We start from the raw sequence: 24,874 nt of genomic DNA, 5'->3' as shown, positions 1-24,874 counted from the left end.
TATTTGAATCAAGTACCATATGTTCAAATAAACAGACGAATAATACTACCATATTTGATAGGAAAATATTTTATCTATGACATAGTATTATATATTTTCTTTTACCCATGACACAACAAAGTATGTGCATTTGACTAGTTATTAAACAATAGAAAAATTGCGGTTTGAGCCATCTTTTATTGCTAAAGTTTTACCTTTGATTACTTTTAAACCAATCATTTCACTTTCAATTAATTTTATCATGATTTCGATCGCCCAACTCTCTTTATATCCATGTCTAGCCTCTATTCACAAAGATATGGCCTGCGTATAGATCAATAGATGGAAAAGTTCACCGGTATTCCCAAACCGATTTGATTGATGCTGTCGATGTGTATTGAAGATGTTTGGAATGGTCCAAACCGCAACCATGACAAAGTGTTTCGGTTCATACTGAAAATATTAGTTTTACGGTTGTCCAGATTAAAACTTGGGTAGTAAAATTTGGCCCAAATCTTCGAAGAATTGTTTGGTTTGTGGTGTGTTGAGCATGCGTCTTGTTTTGGGCCAAATCCAGTCCAGAGGTCGTGCGTCCTTCGCTTGCTCCGTTGCTCGGCCCATCCCCGGTTGCCGCTGTTCCTACTGGGCTTCAACCCTGAAACGGGGTTGCCCAGTACTTGTGCAGTTCCCATCACCATTTCTACGTCAGTTTTAGTGTTTTACCGGCCATTGCTGCAGAAGTTAGCCGCTGAAATTCAATGTCATGTTCCAAATGGATTTCGCATAACTCCAATTAAAATTATAAATCTCATCACACAGCAAAGCAGCTTAGCATAAATTCTGCATCGATCCTGATGAAAATTCTGTCGAACATTAGCATATGTGATATGGTATCATTATTTTTCGATATTTTACACGTATATTTTGCAAAGGTATCCAGAAGCGGAGACACGTATGCTTGCCAATATACGTATACATACGGACACGTGGTCACCCACAGATACACGTACGTCGTCGTCTAGCTGTATAGGTAAATTTTCTACGCGTACACAGGCGAGGTGTGACGAAGCTATCCAGCTGCCTGGCATCACATGTCGACGGCGCAGGTAGGGTTGCCGAGCAGCGGCGCCTCCGGACCGCCACCCGCGCCGCCGCCGCCGCTCTTGCGGACGCCGACGAGGAGGTCGCAGCGGGCGTACATGGAGTGCCACCCGCTCCGGAACGGGCCGGACACGAACCGGACGCGGCCGAGCACCACCACCCTGAGCGCCACCACGCCGTACGACACGTCCGTGGCGAGCGCCGCCGCGGTGTCGGGGGACACCGGGACGGGCGGCGCCGCGGCGCCGGCGCCGAGCACGGGCGCCACCGCCACCGCGCTGTCCGCGTCCTGCACCAGCGGCGGCATCGGGGCGGGCGCCGTGATGGGCTCCCCGCGGTACGCCACGTACGCCGCCAGCCGGTCGTACCGCGCCGCCGACCGCTCGTTCGGGTTGCGGATGACGAGGGTGAGCTGGAACGACGCGGCCAGCGTGGCCGGCCCGCCGGCGACGGCGCCGGTGCCGGTGCCGGTGCCGTTGAGGCTGAGGGAGTAGACGGCGACGGAGGTGACGGCGAAGGCCGGGCGGGAGGGGCGGTAGACGAGGTAGAGCACGAGCGCGGTGATGCCGGCGAGGAGGATGACGACGAGGACGACGAAGCAGAGCGTGCGGGCGGGGTCGGCAGAGCCGTACCCGTCGCCATAGTAGTATCCGTACCGGCGGCGGCGGCCTCCGGGCTTGAGGTCGTCGGCGTGGACGGCCGCCTTCCCGCCATGGTTGTGGTGGTGGGGCTCGTCGGCTGGCTCCGGCGGGAGGTGGTGCTCGGCCATGCTCTCGCCTTGCTGTCGCGCGCGGCGCGCTCTGTGTGTCAGTGTGGATCGAGCTGTGTGTAAGGTTGATGTGGGTAGGTGTAAGCTAGGTAGAGTGACGTGTGCGCGCCGCACGGGCGGTGGCGGTGCGTGGAGTTTGCGCGCGTCGAGGGGATCGATGGAGCGGCGTTGTTTGGATCCGATCACCGCTCGATCGATCGAGCTGTCTGCACGAACGCACCCACCCCGCCTATGTCACTCTTCGAAAACGGCAACGATGAAAAACATTTGAATTTTCAATAATCTTATATTTGGAGTTGATTTGGAATTTTTTTTCAGCATAGTTTATTTTTAGTCTTTGATTTTATATCGTTAAGAGCACGTATATAAAAGTTTTATTTATAAACTATTTTATATTTGTAAATATATCGTGTTGCTTTTTTCCTCTAATATGTCAAAGGATGTCCAGGATGAATTGATCAGCAGCGGTGACATCTGAAATTTCACTGAGTGAGTTTAGGATCAGGTCGAATTTCTTTCGAGTTGAAAGATTCTGGTAGATGACGTTGCGGTTAAGTGGTCGGGCTGGGCATCTGATGCTTGCACTAACCTAGGTGGTGGGTTCCATAATCTTTCAGCTTTCGATTGGAGCATCTGTGTTACTGTGTACACAAATGTAGGTGTTCTATGGACTCCAAAATTCAAGTTAACTTGGGTCGTAAAACCTTAAGTTTTATTCAGGTGGTCCATGCATGTAAAAACACGCAGAAATAGCTTCACAAAAATCCACGCGCAGGTTGTCCAAATATTCAAAACCTTAAGCAAAATCGACCTACGGTGATCGAGCTACTCCGTTCGATGAAACATGCAGTTTTCAAACAAGTATACACCATTCTCATCAAAAAAAAAAATCAACTTCGACGAGTACAAGTTCAAATTTTTCTCTAGAAGTTATTTTTAACGACGTAAAGAGTAGCTTGCAAGGAAATTGACTCCAAAAGTCCTCAAGTAACCGATCCAATGAATTAATCATCAGAAAAGAAGTGAAAAAGTCCACTTTTAACTCCTTTATAATATAGGTAAAGTCCACTTTAACTCCTTCATAATATAGGTCGGATTTGATTCATATCCCTCAACCTTAAAACCAGTTATTATGACTCCTTCAACCATTAAAACCGTGTAAATAGACTCGCTCGGCTGTTTTAAAGGCAGTTTTCGCTAACATGTGACATCCCAATCATCACAAAAATAAAAAAAAATAGACACAGGCCCACATGTCTTCTTCCTCCTCCCTCTTCCGCCTCCTATTCACACTCTCAGTATCACGATTCTCTCAGTGGAGGAGCCTTGGGAGGTTAGAGGAGATGGGGCTCAAGTGTTGGTGCTCCGACGATGGAACAAGAGCGATTGAGTGTGTCCTACGACTCGGCTCATCCAAAGGTGGAGGTTTCCAGCGAGGAAGATAGCATAAGCACGGCAGTCAAGGGCTCGGTTCGGTGGAGAGAGAAGAGATGCCAACAAGCTCAGATATGGATCTCGGCCTTCCAAGGGTGTCATCACGCGTCCCCTGTGACAAGGAACTCGCTTTCTATGTTGGAGATGTTGAGGAGGTGTGGGTGAGGCTAGTGGCTGTGGAGTGGATCTAGAGTAGAGGAGCAGCCATGGGCTCATGGCGACATTAATGACGATGAAAGACAACAGAAGATTGTGAGGGAATCCTCACCAAAGTAGCGCAAAGCCGGTGTCACAGTGGGATGGCATGAGACGGCTCGTAACGGTAGATCAAGATGGTAGGCTTAGCGGTGGTTTGCATGAGGAATTGAGGAGATGGGCCTACTTTGATTGCTTCGGGTAGAAGATAGGAGGATTAGGGAGGAGGGGGGAGGGGGAGAGTCGCAACAGAGGACCACCTCTGCCTCACAATTCGATTGTGAATTGCTCCACGGCTTTACTGGCGACCCCACCACCGCCCAGCCCTAGGCCGTAGACCACGCGAGGGCATGGAGCTCCACACCGGACAACGCCACGAAGTACAAGCACTATGGAGCGCGGGATGGGACCACCGCCTATTGCAGGCAGCGGCTTGCGCGGAGGGGACGGTGTTGTGAAGGAGGCGTCCCAATTGCCGGAGAGGAACGCGCGGACGACCTCGGCGAGGAGGAAGCGACTTTTTCTTCTGGCTTTTTTCCCTTAGCACTTACATGTGGGTCCCACTGTTCTTTTTAATTTTTTTTATGATTGGATAGCCACGTCAGCTAATACCAACTTCAATATTATCCTAGGAGTCATTTTGTAATGGTGTTAACAGTTGGAGAAGTTATTATAACCGGTTTTGTGTTTAAGGGATACAAATCAGATCCGAGGTATAATGAGGGTGTCAAAGTGGATTTTTTCCCAAAGAAGTTGACTAGATAATTGGGCCTTAGTTTTGTGGCAGCTGAGCTGAACTGGCCCATAGCCGTTCATCGACGTTCCATAGCCGTTCATCCATTTATTTACGGGCCCGGCAGGATGTCTGGATCCAGCAAATCAAGCCCAACATGTAATTTCCGGTGTGTCGAACCGTCTGTATGGGCCAGGCCGGATCCAAACACCGAGATGGAAAACCAACATGAAATTTCCGCGCGCCACGCGCGCCCCTTCCATGTCCGGAACGACGCCCAAAGGCCACGTGTTAACACGACGCTTCCCCTACACCTCACCGCCCGATCGGAACAACGGACGGCTCAGATCACGCCGCTGACGCGTACGCCCCGCCGCAGAGCCTCCCATTGGACGCTACACGCACGCGCGGCGCCGCGCCGGCGCGGCCACACCCAAAGCTATATATTGAGCCGCCCCCCCCGCGTCTCGTCTCTCACACACAGCCATGGCGCGCGGCGCAACGTGGACGCGGCGGCTGCACCTGCACGGCCTCTTCCTCGCCGTGCTCCTCCTCCTCACGTTGCCGGCGGGCTCCACCGCGGCCGCCGGCGGCGGCGGCGGCACCGTGATCGGGATCGACCTCGGCACCACCTACTCGTGCGTTGGTGTCTACCGGAATGGCCACGTCGAGATCATCGCCAACGACCAGGGGAACCGGATCACACCCTCGTGGGTCGCCTTCACCGGCGGCGGCGAGCGGCTCATCGGCGAGGCCGCCAAGAACCAGGCGGCGGCGAACCCGGGGCGGACGGTGTACGACGCCAAGCGCCTCATCGGCCGCCGGTTCGCCGACGCCGAGGTGCAGCGCGACATGAGGCTGCTGCCGTTCGCTGTCGTCGACAAGGGCGGCAAGCCGCACGTCCGCGTCGAGGTGAGGGGCGGCGACGTGCGGCTGCTCAGCCCCGAGGAGGTGAGCGCCATGGTGCTCGCCAGGATGAAGGAGACGGCGGAGGCCTACCTCGGGGAGGAGGTCACCCGCGCCGTCGTCACCGTGCCGGCCTACTTCAACGACGCGCAGCGGCAGGCCACCAAGGACGCCGCCACCATCGCCGGCCTCGCCGTCGAGCGCATCCTCAACGAGCCCACCGCCGCCGCGCTCGCCTATGGCGTCGGCAAGGAGGGCGCCGGCGGGAAGAACGTCCTCGTCTTCGACCTCGGCGGCGGCACGTTCGACGTCAGCGTCCTCGCCATCGACGGCGGCGTGTACGAGGTCCTCGCCACCAACGGCGACACCCACCTCGGCGGCGAGGACTTCGACCAGCGCGTCATGGAGCACTTCGTGGAGCTCGTCAGGCGCAAGCACGGCCGCGACATCGCCGGCGACGCGCGCGCGCTCGGCAAGCTCCGCCGCGAGTGCGAGCGCGCCAAGCGCGCGCTCAGCATCCAGCACCAGGTGCGCGTCGAGGTGGAGTCTCTGTTCGACGGCGTCGACCTGTCGGAGCCGCTGTCCAGGGCGCGGTTCGAGGAGCTCAACAACGACCTGTTCCGGAAGACGATGGCGCCGGTGAGGAAGGCCATGGCGGACGCCAGGCTGAGCAATGCCGACATCGACGAGATCGTCCTCGTCGGCGGCAGCACGAGGATCCCCAAGGTGAGGCAGCTGCTCAGGGACTACTTCGGCGGCAAGCAGCCCAACCAGGGCGTCAACCCCGACGAGGCCGTGGCCTACGGCGCCGCCATCCAGGCCAACATCGTCGGCGGCGACACCGACAACAAAACCCGCGACATGGTCGTCCTCGACGTCACGCCGCTCACCCTCGGCCTCGAGACCGCCGGCGGCGTCATGGCCACCCTGATCCCGCGCAACACGCCGGTGCCGACGAAGAGGGCGCAGCTGTTCTCCACCTACAAGGACAAGCAGACGACGGTGACCGTCAAGGTGTTCGAGGGCGAGCGGAGCATGACGCGGGACAACCGGCTGCTCGGCAGGTTCGACCTCGCCGGCATCGCGCCGGCGCCGCGCGGCGCGCCGCAGATCGAGGTGGCGTTCGAGGTGGACGCGGACGGCATCCTCAGCGTGAGCGCCGCCGACAGGGCCACCGGCAGGTCGGAGAGGATCACCATCTCCGGCGACGACCGCAAGACCAGCCGGGAGGAGATCGACCGGATGCTGGGCGAGGCGGAGGAGTTCGCCGACGAGGACCGCCGCCACAGGGAGCGCGCCGGCGCCCGGAACAGCCTGGAAGCCTACGTCTACGGCGTCAAGAACGCCGTGGTGGGCGGCGAGATGGCGGGCGCCATGGACGGCGGCGAGAAGGAGAAGGTGGAGGCGGCGGTGATGGAGGCGTACGAGTGGCTCGACGGCAACCAGGACGTCGGCAAGGAGGAGTACGAGGAGAAGCTCCGGGAGCTGGAGGACGTGTGCAACCCGGTCATGTCGGCGGTGTACCAGAGGTCCGGCGGCTCACGGCGAGATGGCGACGGCGGCGGCGACGACGATCACGATGAGCTTTAGGCCGCCGGCTAGCTAGAATTTATTTTTGTTGTTTTTTTTCTGTAGAAAATTATAGGCAGATAATAACCCTCCCTCCATCTATTTTTGATAGTAATATTTCATCTTGACGCACAGACCAATGATAAGCAATTCCGTTCTACTTATCATCCATTTAAACATGCTGCTAGTCATTCCTCGTAAACAAGCGATTCATTACTTGTGTGTAAGAATGGAGAGTCATGCATTAAATCCGAGAAAGTCATTAAAATGATATGTTGTTCCGTTGTTGAATTGAAATATGACTATCACAAATAAATTTTTCAGATTTGAAAACATAACTATTAAAAATAGATGAAGGGAGTAGTGATATTTACTACTTACTTGCATTTCATATATTTTTAAGATAGTGGAAGAGTTTAGTCTAGCTTCTGCACATTTGCAATTCAATCAATGTTATGAAGATTTTCTGAACATATGAGGGCGTATAACCGACAATGGTTTGTGTTTATGACCCGATTAGTTGTTTGGTTACTGCCAATCCTAACAAGCTATTCGGCACATGTAGCCCTGAAAAGCAAAGCAAAGCCTCAGTCATTCCGATACTGGCAGTCTTGCAATTTCCCTTTGTTTTCAGAACAGAAAGGGGAAGAAAAGGAAAACATATATAACAATTTGATGTATCCTAATTCTCAAATCGAACCGGATTTGCATTGAAAACACTGGTCAATCCAAAATTTCAAATTATAACTCTTATTGACCAAATTCAAACAAAACATAATCTGCACCAGGAAGCTCTGTCCAGCAGGCTCCAAACGGAACATCTGCAGAAACTCTGAGTAACAAACCTGAGAACTGTATGATGTAATTTTCACGGACCCATATGATCAACTCATCATTAAGGGTGTGTTCGGCAACACGTACAGGTTCCCAACTTCTCCCCTCATATTCCGTGCGCACGCTTTTCAAACCACTAAACGGTGTGTTTTATGCAAAAAGTATCTATACGAAAGTTATTAAAAAAAATCATATTGATCTATTTTTTAAAAAATAATTTGCTCATACTTACTTAATTACGTGTTAATAGATCGCCCTGTTTTCCATGCGTGAGGGATTTGCTCCCATCCAGAAGTCTCTTAGCGAAAATCATCATCTACATTTCGGCATGCTAACACAATATATTCAAGACGGATTGAACATGTGAACTGAATTTTATTTAAGGACTGACTGAAATAGACAATCCATAAAGCGAGGGAGTCGAGAATCATTTTAACAATAGCTCCGGCCTCCAGAGCACATATAGAACATGACTTGGTTAATCGGGAGAAATACAGAGATAAGCAGAACTTGATTGTGAACAGATGTCTTTGGGAGGAAAAATCTGATATAATCTTATCCATGGGCAAAGCCTCGTTCTTTTGATATTTTCACAACGGATGTTGCGAATTCTTGCGAAACAAAATTAAACTAGTGGGAGAGATTTAGGACAAATAACACCGATTAATGTTGGAAAAATAAATAATAGCCTGCTACAGAGCATATTGTACATATGAAAAGAAAAAACAACCTACTGCTGGAGCTCGAGAAACAATACTACCCTGCTACGATCTCAGTGCCAGGTATTTTTCTATGAAAATCTCCAGACCACCAATCTAGTCCCGAGATACTGGAATATTTATTGGGACTGTCTATACATGACAGACAATCCCACCTCTCATCTTTTAAATTTTGGACCGTTAGATATGTTTTAGGATTCGTACACAGCTTTAACCCTAACTTTTTTTCTCCCATTCCCCACCTCTTTGCGCATTCCGCCGCCGCCGCTACCCTCGCACGTCGCCACCGCCCGATCCCCTGCCGCCACCCGCCTCGCCGGCTGGCCGGAGGGCGTCAACAGCGTCGGCGAGGCCCCCCTAGCTGCTAGCCTCCTCCCCCTCCCCCCTCCTTCCTCCTCGAGCCGTCGATGGGGAGATGCCCCCGCCACCAACGCCGGCCCACCACCGTCCTTCAACCCCGCGACTCCGGCGCCGCCGCCGGCGCCTCGCCGCCGCCCACCACCGGGCTGCCGCCTCCCCCAGCCATCCCTCTAAGCCCGACGCACTCCCCTTTTATTCCTCTCCCCCTCCCACCCTTCCCACCCCACCCCACTCCGGGACCCTAATTCTTCGGCCCTTCGCCGGAGTTCGGGTTGTCGCCGGTGTCGGAGAAGAGGAGTTCATCGGAGTTAGAGAAGAAGCAGCTGAAGCACGAATCGCGAAGCACATCCAGTGAACCAAAATTTGCAAGATTTGGAGGTAGGTTTTCTGTCGACTGAAGTTTAGCAATTTCGATATTTATTCCATTATCAAAAAAGATTCGTTTGCACCGTGAGTACAAGACAATTTGATCATAAAGGTGTTACCCCAACTAATATCATAAGAAATACTATGCGAATGAAGTCAGCTGTTGTGTTGACACTGATATTGGCTTTATGCTAAAATATAAATAAAAATAATATATTAATGCTTTCACTTTGATATTAGCATATCTGAAATACAATAGATAATACATCGAAGAAGAAAATATATATCATGTGTATAAAGCAGGAACCAAGTAGAATATACAAGTAGTCACTCTTATAGGGAGGAAACAGTAGAACATCAAGAGAAAATTGAAAACGAAGATATGCTTTATTATTTCGGCATGAGTTGGAGATGCACGGTTACAATAGTCCGAATCTGAAAAACAGTGTTGTACATCTCTAATATATGAGGAATGTCTAATCAGGTACTATGATATTACACCACTTGGAGGAGGACCTATGGGGTCACTTGGGCCTGGAGCAGTATGATGACCACCACGGTTATATATCACTTGGAGGAGGGCCTATGGGATCTATGGGGTTACTCGGGCCCGGAGCAGTGTGATGACCACCACGGTTATATATCTCATCATTTGGAGGAGGGCCTATAGGATCTATGGGGTCACTCGGGCCCGGAGTAGTGTGATGACCACCACGGTTATATATCTCATCACTTGGAGGAGGGCCTATGGGATCTATGGGGTTACTTGGGCCCGGAGCAGTGTGATGACCACCACGGTTATATATCTCATCACTTGGAGGAGGGCCTATGGGATCTATGGGGTTACTCGGGCCCGGAGCAGTGTGATGACCACCATGGTTATATATCTCATCACTTGGAGGAGGGCCTATGGGATCTATGGGGTCACTCGGGCCCGGAGCAGTGTGATGACCACCACGGTTATATATCTCATCACTTGGAGGAGGATCTATGGGGTCACTCGGGCCCGGTGCAGTGTGGTGGCCACCACCATGACCATATATCTCATCACTCGGAGGATGACCTATGGGGTCACTCGGGCCCGGGGTAGTATGGTGGCCACCACCATGGCGATATATCTCATCACTCGGAGGACCTAAGGGGTCACTCGGACCTGGGACGGTACCACCATGATGATATATCTCATCACTTGGAGGACCTAGGGGGTCACTCGAACCTGGAACAGTACCTCCATGGTGGTAGATTTGGTGCAAACCTCCCGCAGATAAAACTTTTCGACCACCAACACCCGAGGAGGAACTGCTACCTACAACTTGAGCAATTGGTGTTGCAATGAAACCCAAGCAATTGGATATGAGCATAGCAACGATGAAGTAGGACATCGATGCCATTTTTCTTCTACTTTGTATGTATCTTCCTATGTTTCGTTGTAAGCAAGAAGTGCTCACGCAAACTGATATATATAGAGATCTCAAAGGATTGTTATGATATCCTAATCTTTTGCATTGATTTGTATCCTCAAAATATGTTTAGGCAATACATCAATGTATGCTTTTACTACATATACTGTCTAGATAAGCTATTCTTATTACCTTCTTATCTTAGCTGCCCTTGTTTCCTGGTCTTTCGGAAAATGTGATATACTTTAATGTGGAGCATAATCTCTTACTCTCTCTGTCCTGAACTATAATAACTTTAGGGTATGTATCTAGACATACATAAGTCCAAATACATAGCTATGACTAGATATATAACTAAATATTACTAAATTTTGGGATAAATGTAGTAGCTATATTTAGAACTTATGCTGATCTACTTTAATGTGGAGCATAATCTCTTAGCTATATTTAGAAATGATTTATTTAAATATATAGCGATGCCATGGTCATTTTTCTTTCCTTTTCTCTTAGTTTCACACCATTCTTAATCCTTGAGTAAAAAAGGCTTGAATTATAATTAAAAAAGAAGGGAGTAAACAAGAATTCCAGATGAAAACCAAATAAAAAGAATTTGTTTGGTGATATCAAAGATCTCGATTTTAGAAATCTACGAAAGGAAATCACTAATACATCACTACTACAAAACATCAAATAGATGTCGGCACTATATGTGCCGGAAGTGGTAAAACCGACACCTATAGTGCTTTTCCCACCTTCATAAGATGAAAAAAAAAAATTAAAACCGACACCTTTAAACGGAGATAGGTGTCGGTTTTAGAGAAAAACCGGCATCTATAATAGGTGACGCTTTTTTTTAAAAAAAAATGACACCTATAATATATTATAGGTGTCGTTTTTAAAAAAAACGGCACCTACCATATATTATAGGTGCCACCGATAAAATCGAGCCGAGCCAGCCAAGGGAGATATTTTTCCTCCCGGTGGGGCCCACACCCACACCTGCAGGAGATAAGGCCGAGCTCGGCTTCTCCCCTCCTCTCTTCTCTTGGCTTCTCCTCTCCTCTCTCTCTCTATCCACTTCTCCCCTTCTATTGGCTTCTCCTCTCCTCTCTCTCTCTCTCCGGTGGTGGTGGGAGGGGAGGTGCGGTGGCGGCGGCGGCGGACGGTGTGGAGGCGGTGGCCCGAACCTCCCCTCCGCCAGTTCGGACGAGAGAGGAGGTCCAGCGGCGGCGGACGACATGGAGGCGGCGGGCCGGACCTCGCCTCTGCCAGATCTAGCAGCGTGGAGGCGGCTACGGCTCAGCGGGGGCGGGAGGGGGCGGCGGCCCGGACGGCGTGGAGGCGGCCGGCCGGGCCTCGCCTCCGCTAGATCTGGCGACATGGAGGCAGCTGTTGCCCGGCGGAGATTGAAGGGGCGACGGCGCCACCTCTTTCTCTCTATCTATCTATCTCTCTCTGTGTGTGTGCGCGCGCGCGCGCGCGGTGCATGGCATGGAGGTAGCGGAGGTTCATGTGTGTTCGTGTGTGTTCTTGGTTGAAAGTTTTGTTCATGTGTGTTCTTGATGGAATCAGTGTCGGCTCGAATCGGCTCGATGCATTCGAGCCGACCTTTTTTCCAATCCTGGAACCTCAAAGGTGCCCCTTTGATTCCCCCACATCTATGCCGCCTATAGGGTGCCGGTTGGGAAATCCGGCAGCTAAGACCGGTTCCCAACCGACACCAATATGCCATTCTGTAGTAGTGTACACTGTAATAACAAACAACGAATGATTTCAATGTTTAGGCATATATCATTTCCATCAAGCTATCAACCGATCGAGTATCCACCTAGCCATGTCCGAGTACCTATGCATCCTGGCTATGCCCTGAGTCCAATTCAAGCAACTGCCTTGCCTACACCATATGCCACCATCTGCCTCTACGCTGCAAGACGGCTCAATTCGCGGAACCTCTCCTTTACCATGCTGCATCTTCCACACGATCGAGTCGCCAAGTGCACCCAAGTCCATGCCACCAAATACTTATTAGTCCACTGCTCATATTGACTTTAATCCAACTCAACTAGCTGTGCTAGTCCTACTCGTGAACCAACGTCGTAGTTTTGCCAAGCCTCATATGCATGCACCACTACACAACACCATGCACTTGCACATGTGCATGCAGTTAATGCTCCTTCTGTTTAACAGTTTGGAAAATATACCTGAAAAAAAAGAGATTATTTTCTTCTCTTTGTGATGCTCTCAAACGCATCCACATCCTCCTTGACCCTTGCGTCAACAAGTCTAGACCATTCTCGTGCACTCTTTGCTCATCCTTCAGAATAGTTGTTGCCTTGTGAGTCTGAAAACAACTTCCAACTCGAGCCCGGCCACTGCATGGACAAGTCCACCTCGGACTTGCGTTCATGCTCATGAGTCCAACATTGCCCCGATTTCGATCTCATATGGTCTGCCTTCTGCTTGTGCTACACGACGTTGTTTGTTGTCAACTGCCATTTTGTGCCTTGCTCATCCTGCGTGTGTATAGCACATTCTCCATATGTGTTGTTTGTGTTTCCGCACTCACTGCAGTCATAACGCTTGTGTTCACCATCCACGATCACGTCGTCCTCAGGCCCTGCAAGTCCACTGTGCCTCACCACGCTCGCCGGCTTCGCCCTTCTGCTATAGCCTCCCTGCTGCTACGGATCTACGACCACCGTGTGTGTTGGGCACGTCGTCCATGGCGCTACCCATCCGATCTCTCTGGTTGCTTTTAGCCACACCCGACCCCATCTTTCGGCCACGTTCCACCATCGCCGGTCTAATCGCAAGGGAGGTCGTTGCCTCCACAACGTTCTCGTTGTCGCAATCGATCTCATCGCCACGGTTGATGATCTCTTATCAATGCATGATCTCACCTCGTGTTTCCTCTTCCACAATTCTGAAACTTTCGGCTCTAATACCACTTATTATAAAAGTTAGTCGATATAGCGAAATAGTGACTAACCTTCTCGATCTCCTCGGTTATTGATCACCCAAGATACGCCAGATGACGACACAGGAACACACAATATTTGTTAACGAAGTTCAGTCGAAACCTACATCTTTGAGACTCTTTTCATGGGCACTTCTCCCTAATCAATATATCACCTAGCCGCTACGAGTTCATGGCCTCGCCACCATCATTTCCTTGCTTGTCTACGCTACATTGCAGTCACCATTGTACAATGTGGTGCCCCCCTCTCTATTTAAGATAAAGCGTATGACAAAGTTCGACTCTAACTTTATCCTTCATTTATTACAACTTCAAGTCCAACACCGCTAAACCCATCATAATACCGTTGACTCCTTGTAGGTATTGCCTTGGAGATCACACCGAGTACAAGTATGTGAATTGGAACTCTAATATTGCATATTCACCTAATCAGGAGAGATGGGAATTTTGTGATGCGGTCCATGGAGGATTGTGGGGTTACTCAAGATATCAACTTGATGAGGCTGATGTAGGCTTATGTCTGGATATCATGGTAGGAAACATCTGAGCAGTCTTGGTCATCTCCGGTTCGAACTTGGTAGTCCTATCCATATGCATGCTGGGTTCCTTATGTGCTTGAGGGTGTATCCATGTTTAGTGGCACATGATCTTAAAAGGCCCCCCTTCTTTAGACATATATATCGCATTAATGTCATACATCATTGTGGATTCTATAGGAAAAAGTCATAAAAGGGGATTAAGGGACACATATAACAATGTACTTCTGGTTGGAACTATATGGAAGAATTGCATATTTATGATTATATATTTGACTCAACTATAAGCTTGTATATTTCTTCTTTATTTCTTTGCTTCATCATAATTCCGTGTGTACTGGTTTGCTTTGGTTGTACCTGGAATTATTCCATGTGCATTATTGTACTCTGGTCGTACGCCATAATATGTTGTCTTTTTTTCTCCAATTTTAGTCTTACTGGAAATAAAAATAAAGCTTGAATTTCTTTATTTTATTATTGGATGAAAAGGAACCGCCTTGCATACACAATTTCTGCTGCAAAATGTTAAGATGATCCATATGTAATGTTAAAAAAGTACATTACATATACATGATTACTTATGTAAGTTTGAAGTTGAAGTGTGGCGTAGATTTCAGTTCCACACAAAACAATTGAGTCATTGCTCATAATTAGTTAAGTACTAGGGACAAACTTCGGAAATGAGTTTGTTTAATTTTCTTAAAGAAACTTATACAAAAACTATTTGTAAAATTTGTATCGTTTAGCTGTTGAGAAATGTATATATAAACTCACTTTTAAACTCAGTCTTAGTAAAATAAGTAAATAATATGCGATAATAATCCATTCAGTAATCAAAACCAAACTGTGTCTAAATTTTGGTAAGGGATAAATGTAAAACCACATCATAAGTCATTTGAAGTTTGACATTCATCTCATAAGTTATTTAATTTGTTGCAAGTATGTGAAAAGTGTCCCAGGATCCACGTGATTAACCAAATCATTCCCTTATCACTGATGTAGAGCCATCACAGGCTAACCTAGCTGAGTCAATCTCGTCGAAGTGTTTGCATTAAAATTATTCTTCATGTTTCATTGAATTTATTTGTGCATATCAGTGCAACAACGTTTAAGCTCTCATAAGCAATTTTATTTCTGGAACCTAAAACAAAGTTCTCAAAACTATACTCTAGAAGTATTTAATTTTGGTAAATACCAAATTGATGGTTCACGATTTATGAAAATATATTAATTTTGTTAAGCACGTGCAGACTGGATGGTTTTTGCAACATGAATAAATAGAGGTGAGCATTTACAACAAAATGACTTATGGGATAAAATTTAAAACTTCTATTGACTTGTGGTTTTTTTTCCCTGTAAATTTCCATTTTCCAAAATTAAAGGGAAAATTGCAAAACCTTCACATAAGTCGTTTGAATTTCGACATTCCAATCCATAAGTTATTTTGTTCCAAATATCCTACCATACTTAGTTTTATTGAAAAACCACCCCACTTCGTATGTGCTTAACCGAATCAGCACGTTATCACTGATGTAGAGTCACCGCATGTTAAGTTAGCTGAGTCAATCTTGTCTAAGTACTTGCAAAATACTTTTCATGTTTGCTTGAATTTTTTCTTTTGCATATAGTAAAACTCAGTGCGATAATGTTTAAGCTCTCACCAACAATTCTATTTGTAGAATCCTCAACAAAGCTTCAAGACTATACTCCGGAAGTATTTAATTTTGGTGAAAACCACATTGATGGCTCACATTTTATAAAAAAAAACATATTGATTAGGTTAAGTGCGGGCACAATGTGGTGGTATTTTTTAGAAAAAAAAAACTAAATAGGTGGGTGAGTATTTAGGCCATGTTTAGTTCCTCTAAAATGGCAAAAGTTTTATTGTTTTGGAGCATTTTTTTTGTCAAAATGGATCTAAACATTAGTAGCAAAAGTTAGCAATTTGACATCTATCATTTGGGACTCTAGAGCAGCAAATTTTGGAAAAATCATTGGGAGCTGTGCGGTACGCGCACTACCTATGATGCCCACGCTCGCTCTCTCTCTCTCCATCCGACCATTCCCCACCCAACCCCTTTCTCTCTCCATTCCTCACCCGCTCGTTCCATTCCCCATTCCAACCTAGCTCACCCGTGCCTCTAATCTCGCCCGCCGTAGCCACTAACGCCCGCCTCCTCCGCCGCTCATATCCACCTCATCCTCGACACCGCCGCTCATGCCCTCTTCTGCCTCCACCTTCGCCGATATCGACCGCCGCAGCCGCTCATGCCCGCATCGGCGGAGATGGACGGGGACAGATACGGCGCCGGTGCCGGCATGAGGGACTTCATGTCGTAGTCCGATTCACACGCCTCCGTCGACGAGTTCGACCCCTTCACCGACTCCCCGTACCACTTCACTGGATCCAGCAGCGACAATGCTTTCAGAATATGCATGGCCGCCCTCAACCTCACCTCCGGCGGGGATGGATGGCCGGAACTGGAAAGCTACGAGGGCCTCCTTCTAAACAGGCCCTTACAACAAGATGAATTATGGAATGTAATATGAGAGACTTATAAGGTGGATTTGCAATTTTTCCATTACATTAAATGAGACACACGTGACAATCTGCAGCTGACCTGCACATGTTAAATGCAGTGGACCCCACACACCAGTGGGTACTACAAGTGGGGACTCCGGAAGTCTCCGGTAGCGGTACGACAATCCCATCATCCCATCACCTCTGACCAAAAACCCCAAATTTTCAAACACGCGCTGCCCATTCAACACGCCAGCTCGCACGACCGCGACGAGCCCACGACTCGCAAGTCGCACCCTCCCCGACCCCGATCGGCGCGAAGCCACCCACTTCCAGCCCTCGCCGTCGCCGCGCCGCCGCCGCCGCCGCCATGGCCCCGAGGCCGGCCATGTCCCACTCCTCCGCCTTCCTGCTGCCCTCGCCGTCCGCGGCGGCGGCGGGCGCCGACGCCGACGGCGCCGCCTACGCGCTCCTCGTCCTCAACCAGCGCCTGCCCCGCTTCGCGCCCCGCCTCTGGGACCGCGGTAGTAGAATGCCCTCGCTCGCCGGGCTTCGCGCGTGGCTCTTCTCTCTTCTGTTCTCTTCTTCTCGATGCTGACTGACTGACGTGGGCGCCTGCCTCCGTTCTCGTTCTCTCTCTCTCTCTCTGCAGCGCAGGTGCGGGTGTGCGCGGACGGCGGCGCCAACCGGGTGTTCGACGGCATGCCGGAGCTGTTTCCTGGACAGGACCCCGACGAGGTTCGCCGCAGGTAACGCGATCTGATCCCGGATTTTTTTTGGGGGGGGGGGGGGGGGGGGATTTCCCGCCCCGCTTCGGTTTCTTGGATGGATCGTGCGCGGCGCGCCCGCGCGCGCGTGTTCCAGTGTTTTTTTTCCTCGTGTTCGTGTTCGTGCTCCTCGACGGCGGCGGCCGTGCAGCGAGGCGTTTTGGATTGGTCGAGATGGCACGCAAGTAACTCTACTGCAGTAATTTTAGCTTCTTGCCTATCTGTGCGACCCCCCCCCGGCGCCAAAATGGAGTCTCGGTTCAGCAACCGATGATCCTCTCCATCTTGTTCGGGGCTTATTAGATTGATGCCATTTTCAATCGTACTACTTTATATTATTTTTTAGCAAAGTTGTATAAAAAAACCTACATTTAGTTTGTTACAAATTTTGATAAATACATAAGAAATTCTGCCAAAATTTTGATAATATTGCTAACTTGTTAAAATTTTGTAAGGTTTATTTTATTTTAACTACGATTCGAACAGCCTCTTCATGTCATTGAGGCGCCAGTATTCGTGGTCAAAAGTTCAGGAGTTGGATTCTTGGAGATGGGAGATGCGCAGGGGGTTACTATGCACATGGCATGACGGATAATTTAGTTTTTGTCTTCTTGGGGGACTTTGCGATGCAGTTCCTGTGGGCGGTGGATGTATGCCTCTGTTTAATTCATTAATTGGTTGCTCCCTGCTGCGCTTCGCATGCCCACTATGTGCTCGATGGAATGCCTTCTTTGTGCTTCCCTCATGCTAGAGCTTGACACGAGTATAGGTATATGGTAGTATATTCGTGTGGATAAAGGTGTAGCACTAGTTGAGATAATATGCTCTTAAGAAATGAGAATTCAGTCGTAGGATCAAGCTGCCTTTCTAATTGTGGCTCCCATCGGATGGCCTATTCGGTAAACTGCTTATGCTGGTGCTGAGATTGGGGGGTTATAGGTAGCCTAATCCCATCTTAATGGCTATTGGGTACACCAAAGGCCTTTTTTCCTAATACAACTGTTACCGGCAAGTGGTTATTCTAGTATGTTAGAACTTCCACTTACTGGTTGAGGTGCAGTGGTTTCAGAACTAGTGGTTGATGCATTACCCTATTTATTATTTATTGTCATATTATGTATGAATATCCTTGAGCTATGAGAAGCTTTTATACCAAGTTTATTGAGAAAATTCGAATCATAGCACAGGAAAAACAACGGTACCAAAAAATAGCACAAAAAATTTTCACTTTCGATCTATAGCACAGGCCACCGGTTTTTCTTTGCCCCGTAGCACTTCCGTCAGGTTTGGAGTTGTGATGGAGTGTTTAGCCGTGACTAAGGAGTTCAAAATACTAATTTGCCCCTAGCATGGCGCCCAAGTGCAAGGCTTCCTTCTTCCTCTGCAGCCTCCTCTACTTGCTCCTCCTGGTGCTCGCCCTGTACGTCGTTGCCCTCGCCGTGTCCCCTTTCTACTCGGGTAGCTCATGCCTGGAGGAGAGCCTTGGCAGTGGTGCCGTTGCACATCTCACGGCCGCCGGCCATGCTGGCAACAGGCGCAACGCCTCGTCGCTGCCGGTGGCACGGCTGAAACCGATGCCAGCTGATGATGCCGCGTCGATCGGGCTGGGCCATATTGTGTTCGGCATTGGTGCCTCGTCGGAGCTCTGGAAGAGCCGGAGGGAGTACATCAGAACATGGTGGTGGCCGGCGCTGATGCGCGGGTTCCTGTGGCTGGACAAGCCGGTGTACGAGTTCTACGGCAGGACGGGTGAAATCGACCAGTACCCGGCGCTCTACGGCAGCGACGACCACATCCGCACGTGCATGGCAGAGCTGGGCATGCTGCAGACGGCGGCGCTGAGGCGGCTGTTCGAGGGGCCCGCGAGGCTCGGCTGGTGTGGCGCAGCTGTCGGTGTCCACCTCTCCGTCAGCGGTGACGGCGAGCTACGCGTCCACGCCGTTGAAGAGCATGCGCAGCAGCTCGCTCAGCGGCGGCGGGGAGACGAGGCGGTCGCCCGATGGCTGCCGCGCCGCCGTCCATGAGGGAGCGAAAGAGGAGACCTGATGGGGAACGAAGGGCAAATGAGTCCGACGAAAATTTTCTCCACTCCGATCTAACGCCGTTACTTCAAAATGTGACGGAAGTGCTACGGGGCGAAGAAAAATCGGTGACCTATGCTATGGATCAAAAGTGGAAACTTTTTGTGCTATTTTTTGGTACCGCTTTCTTTCTTGTGCTATGGATCGAATTTTCTCAAGTTTATTATATCCGCACAGACAAAGGTTGAACAAGAATCCGTCTTATGTTCCAAATTGCTTATGCGGAATCAGAGTTTGAGAGATGGTCACATATTTCAGATGATCTTAATGGCTGATAATCGGAAACAAATATCGAAGTATTTTGGGTTTGCCTTTTTTTACAAAAAGATTTCTCATGTAAAATTCACAAGTGTTTTGGTGCAGATACAAACCAGATGTAATCAAAGGAGATCTGGACTCAGTTCGACCAGAAGTGAAGGAATATTATTCCAATATGGTAAAGTAATTCAATATTTTCCATTTAGTCACGGTTAATTAAAACCAGATGTAACTAGTTTGGGATATGGACTCAAGTATAACCAGCAATAACAGGATATTACTCTAATTCATAAACTTCTTTAATATGTTCCATCCAGTTTTCGTTAGTCAAAACAGTATGATTATTTCAGCCATATTATCTAGTAATATTATTTTCAACTATTCTTGCTAGTTAATTTTTATGTTCTCTTGGAATTTCATGAGCCTCACTACTATGGTGCTACTGCTTCTTCTTGGCACATGTTTTGTTTTTAATCAGAACAAAATAAGACAGTTTCAAACCATGGCGTGCACTAGAATGGTTAGTATTGACCAGTCAGAAGCCTAACAAACAGAGTATCTATTGTAGCAATGAGAAAGAAAAACCAAATGACTATGACAGCTTATTTAAAACCAATGACTGACACAACTGAACTAAATGGAAGTCATATTCCAGATTATTTTTAATGGGCACATCATGGCATTTTGCGTTTTTACAGAAAGTGATAAAGTAATTACATGCCGTATGAGCATTCAAGCTGGTATATTCTCTGTCTCAGAATAGTTTTTCTGGTAGGAACAAAAGAACAGTGTTAAGAGTTGTCTTAGATTACTTAAGAACATTTAGTTTCATTCTTATGTCTAATATAGACAGCTGCTGGTATCTTCTATAGGATATAGCTCACATTGCCACGGTAGTATCTATTTTTGCAAATATTCATATTGATATGTTTCATGCTTCGGTCATCAGATGGCATGAAGTATCTTGGTATAGGACTTCAAACAAAAATATTCCTTTCTCATGCTTATCTGATGAAACAATTGTTTTTCTTGTGAAAATTGCAGGGTACTCAAATAGTCGATGAGTCACATGATCAGGACACCACCGATTTACACAAATGTGTAGCTTTTATCACTGAGAATTCGGCCATCCCCAACAAATCTAATGTAAACTTCTTAAGCTCGATAACGTGGTGTCATTACCCACCATCTTCACAAAATTTACTGCCATATTTGTCTTTTAACTGCAGCTGTGTATCTTTGCTCTTGGGGCCCTTGGGGGAAGGTTTGACCACGAGATGGGAAACATCAACGTACTTCATCTCTTCCCAAACAACAGGATCATACTCCTATCGGATGATTGCTTGATCTTTCTGCTGCCAAGAACACACACTCATAACATCCATATTGAACGGTCTATTGAGGGGCCCCACTGTGGATTGATTCCCATCGGCGCGCCTTCGGCCACCACCACAACCACTGGGCTTCAATGGAATTTAGGTAAGCCTCCCACTTCATCAATTCGACATCGACAAATAATTGGTGCCTAAAAATCTGTAAATTTCATCTCCAGATAATACCAGCATGAGCTTTGGTGGACTTATTAGCACATCAAACATTGTGAGAGAGGAGAGTACTGTTGTTACGATCACTTCAGATTCTGACCTGATTTGGACAATATCGCTCCGGCACCACTCTTGAAATACGTAACACAATTGTATCATAGTTCCAATTTTGTCTCATCTATTTTACGTCGTTGAGTTCTACCCTTAGTAGAAGAGTGAAAACATACATGGCATCTGATGTGGCTAAACCTGGTGAAATGTTAATATGTAACTTAGAGGACTTGGCACGTCTCTAAATATATACCTTGCACTGTAATTGCACAATTTTTTTTTTTTGTAAACATGTCACCAAATTACCTGTAATGTAAAGAACCAGTTGTATTTGTTAAGCAAACTCCATATTTTCGCTTATTTGTGGTTTTGTATTCAGGAAATTCTACACTGACAACACAAGTTCAAATTTTCGTTCATTTGTGGTTTTGTACTCAGGAAATTCTACACTGGCAACGCATGGTAAGAGTGAGGCACGAAGTAAAGATTGGCCCTGTTAATGGTTAAGTATCAGTTATGGTTGTTCTGCTATAACATGGATTTCAGTTAGTAGGAACATTCACTTATTCCAGCAAGATTATTTTTTTGTTATAGTTTAATTTGTCTTTTTGTGACGTCGATTCAATCGCCTACTTCTTTTCAGCTGAATGGATTATTTTATTTTGTGATAATCCGTTTATGGGCTTCGGAAGTGTGCATTAGTTTCAGCTTGCACTTTACGCTTCCTTTGATAGAATACGTACTTTTGCAGCTAAAGAAAACATACAGAAGCAGCATCGGTTGCCTGCGGCGGCCTCCGATCTAGTCATTAGTCCTCTTGCAGCGGCACCTTGCCGGCACAAGATAGCCAAGTTTGTGGGCTAGTGCAAGCGAGAGGTTCTATCCTTCTCTCTCATTCTCTTCCTCTGCAACCCAACTGTGTGGATGAATTTGGAGCGCACCAAATGTTGAGCTCTTGCTTGGGCCGGTCGACGGCGAGACACTGGAGTGGTGAAAGCGCATTGAAGGTATACTGTCGGTGGTGGCCACTGTTTCTAGTAGGTGACCTTGATACGGGATGGCAAAAAGATTATAGGTGAAAGCCTAGCCCTTTGGGTTGGGCGGTTGGCAACGGCGATGCCTACGACCCCTACTTTCCTCTTAGGGCATTGTTGCGTGAACTTTTTTGTTCTCTCCGATAGGTATCTTTAGATGAAAATTACATCCTAGCACGTTAGGGCGGGTGTGCAGAGACACTCTCATCCCTTAGGGATGCGATCTAATTTAGGCGCTGTTTGATTCAGCTTAGGATTATTATAATCTGGATTATTAGGAGTAAGCTGAAACAAACAAATAGATTATTATAATCTATAAGCCAGATTACTATAATCCAATAATCTCCTCTAGAGGAGCTTTTTCCAGATTATTGAGTGGCTAAAGACCCACTACATTTGGATGCCTCTAATAATCCAGAGAAATAAACAACTCATAGCTTATTTTATGTCAGCTTATTATAATCCAGCTTAGAGTAATCTGATTTAATAATCTAGATTACAATAATATTAAGCTGAAACAAACATGACTTAATCTTGAAATGCGGGATTTGGTCATAGACGTATGATGTGGCTGTTTTTTTTTCATTTTCTTTGGTATGGTTTTTCAAGACTGTAGACTTATAATCTTTTTTACTAATCTACCAATACGAAACGACACACTATCACGTGCTTTGTTTTAACTAGCCTAGTGCCCATGAGTTGCAACAGAAAACAAATTAAGTTTTTATCTTATTAAATCAATTAATAAACACTTATTTAGTTGAAATAATACTATTATTTTATTTATTGAACAAGTAGTTGATTTTAAAATTTGGGGAGAACCAATGGTGAAACAGTGAGATGATTCATTGAAAGATGATGTAATACTAGCACAGGTTATGCGGCCCACATGTGACATGTCAGTGAGTGATGTGGGAATGGACACCATCAATACTAAGAGCCTGTTTAGTTCGCGAAAAGAAAATTTTTGGTATGTTATATAGTATATTTGATCGGATGTTGGAAGGGGTTTTCGGACACGAATAAAAAGACTAATTTCATAACTCGCTTGGAAACCGCGAGACGAATCTTTTGAGCTTAATTAATCCATCATTAGCACATGTGGGTTAATGTAGCACTTATGGCTAATCATGAACTAATTAGGCTCAAAAGATTCGTCTCGCTATTTCCCCCTAACTATGCAATTTGTTTTTTTAATCTATATTTAATGCTCCATGCCTGTGTCCAACGATTCGATATGATGTTTTTGGGAAAAAATTTTGGGGAACTAAACCAGGCCTAAAGTATGCACCCTCCGTCCCAAAATATAAGGGATTTTGGGTTGATTGGGTGGATAGGACACATCCTAGTACTAATAATTTGGATATTTGTACTCAGGCCTTGTTTAGTTCTCAATTTTTTTTCCCAAATACGTCACATCAAATCTTTAGTTACATGCATGAAGCATTAAATATAGATAAAATAAAAAACTAATTCAACAGTTTGCATGAAAATCACGAGACGAATCTTTTGAGTCTAATTAGTCCATGATTAGCCATAAAGTGCTACAGTAACCCACATGTGTTAATGATGGATTAATTAAGCTTAATAAATTCATCTCACGTTTCTTGGCGAGTTATGAAATTAGTTTTGTCATTCCTGTCCAAAAACACATTCCGACATCTGGTCAAACACCCTATGTGACACCCAAAAATTTTCTTTTCGCGAACTAAACAAGGCCTCAGTCTACATTCATAGTATAGGATGTGTCAGCATCGGTTAGGACATCTACAATCAGGGACACTCTACTGAGGGTACTCTCTGGGAAACTCCCTTCGCAATGGAGGACACCCTAGATGGGCTCCCCATGAGGCAACTGGATGAAAGTACTCAAGCCCACAATGGGTGTCTCAACCAAAAAACCCACAGTGTGTGTTTTCCTATACTACCCCTCTCTTCTCCCTATCTCTCTTTCCCTCTCCTCTTTTTTCTCCGCCTCTTTCCCCTCCTCTTCTTTTTTCTTCGCCGGGTTTCACTCCCTCCGCTCGGCGCCGTCGTCGTCCTCCCCCTCCCTCTCCCTCTCTATCTCGCGAGCACCAGTGCCACCTCCCTCCTCGCCCTTCCCAGCCGCCGCCGCCGCCACTTTCTCCTCTCTCTCCTGCCGCTGCTCGCCTCTCTCTCCGTGCGGAGGAGTCCAAGATAGAGGTGGAGAAGGTCGCGACGGACGCTCGCCGCTGCCCGTCTCTGCCCGGTGGCCGACGGCAGCGACCACCACCACGAAGTTGTCCGCGTGCTCCTCGGTGGCGAGCACGGGCGCCTCAAGCAGTGGCGATGGCGGCGGCGGTGCGGTGCGGTTGCTTCTCCGCCAGATCCGGTTGTCGTCGCCATCGCCTCTCTCTCCTCTCTCTCTTGACGCCGCCTCCCTTCTCGCAGCTCTGGTGACGCCTCCTGTCTCTCTTGTCGGCGTCTCTCTCTCGCGCCGCCGCCTCGGGTTCCTCCCCACCGCCGTCGCCCTCCTCCTAGCAACGAGATCGAGGGTAGAATGGGAAATCGCAGGTGCGGTAGTCGTGTCCACGAGCGCCCCAAGCCCCCAACGTGTCGCCTGCCTACGACTCCCCACGAAAAACCGGCGAGACGTGTAGAGAGCCGCGCCCCCTAGCACCCCCAGCAGAGGGACGCGCTCCATCACGGGGGAACAGGGCGGACGGAAAAGCGAACGGCCGTCGCTAGTGGCAAGACCTGGGGTTACCCATTGCTGATG

The 24,874-nt window shown here is 47.9% G+C and overlaps 2 protein-coding genes and 1 pseudogene across 3 annotated transcripts; 2 read left to right on the top strand and 1 right to left on the bottom strand.

Annotated features, from left to right (window-relative positions):
* Nucleotides 1-840: 840 nt before the first annotated feature.
* On the bottom strand, nt 841-1,899 carry LOC4338569 (NDR1/HIN1-like protein 1). The gene has a single exon (XM_015783241.3). The coding sequence runs from the start codon at nt 1,847-1,849 to the stop codon at nt 1,067-1,069; it is 783 nt and encodes a 260-aa protein (XP_015638727.1). The 5' UTR covers nt 1,850-1,899; the 3' UTR covers nt 841-1,066.
* A 3,786-nt stretch (nt 1,900-5,685) lies between these two features.
* On the top strand, nt 5,686-6,835 carry LOC4338568 (heat shock 70 kDa protein BIP3; annotated as a pseudogene). Its single transcript, NR_185173.1, has one exon. The product of NR_185173.1 is annotated as a heat shock 70 kDa protein BIP3 (transcript).
* A 9,810-nt stretch (nt 6,836-16,645) lies between these two features.
* On the top strand, nt 16,646-21,459 carry LOC4338566 (thiamine pyrophosphokinase 3-like). Its single transcript, NM_001420398.1, has 6 exons — nt 16,646-16,923; nt 17,052-17,148; nt 19,611-19,683; nt 20,550-20,651; nt 20,735-20,984; nt 21,058-21,459. Exons 1-6 carry the CDS (start codon nt 16,770-16,772, stop codon nt 21,183-21,185), a joined length of 804 nt encoding a protein of 267 aa, NP_001407327.1. The 5' UTR covers nt 16,646-16,769; the 3' UTR covers nt 21,186-21,459.
* Nucleotides 21,460-24,874: the final 3,415 nt, after the last annotated feature.

This window comes from Oryza sativa, chromosome 5 (genome assembly GCF_034140825.1).
Source record: "Oryza sativa Japonica Group chromosome 5, ASM3414082v1".
Classification (NCBI taxonomy): domain Eukaryota; kingdom Viridiplantae; phylum Streptophyta; class Magnoliopsida; order Poales; family Poaceae; genus Oryza; species Oryza sativa.
The sequence above is the reverse complement of the archived record's forward strand: the minus strand, read 5'-3'. Positions and strand labels throughout refer to the sequence as shown.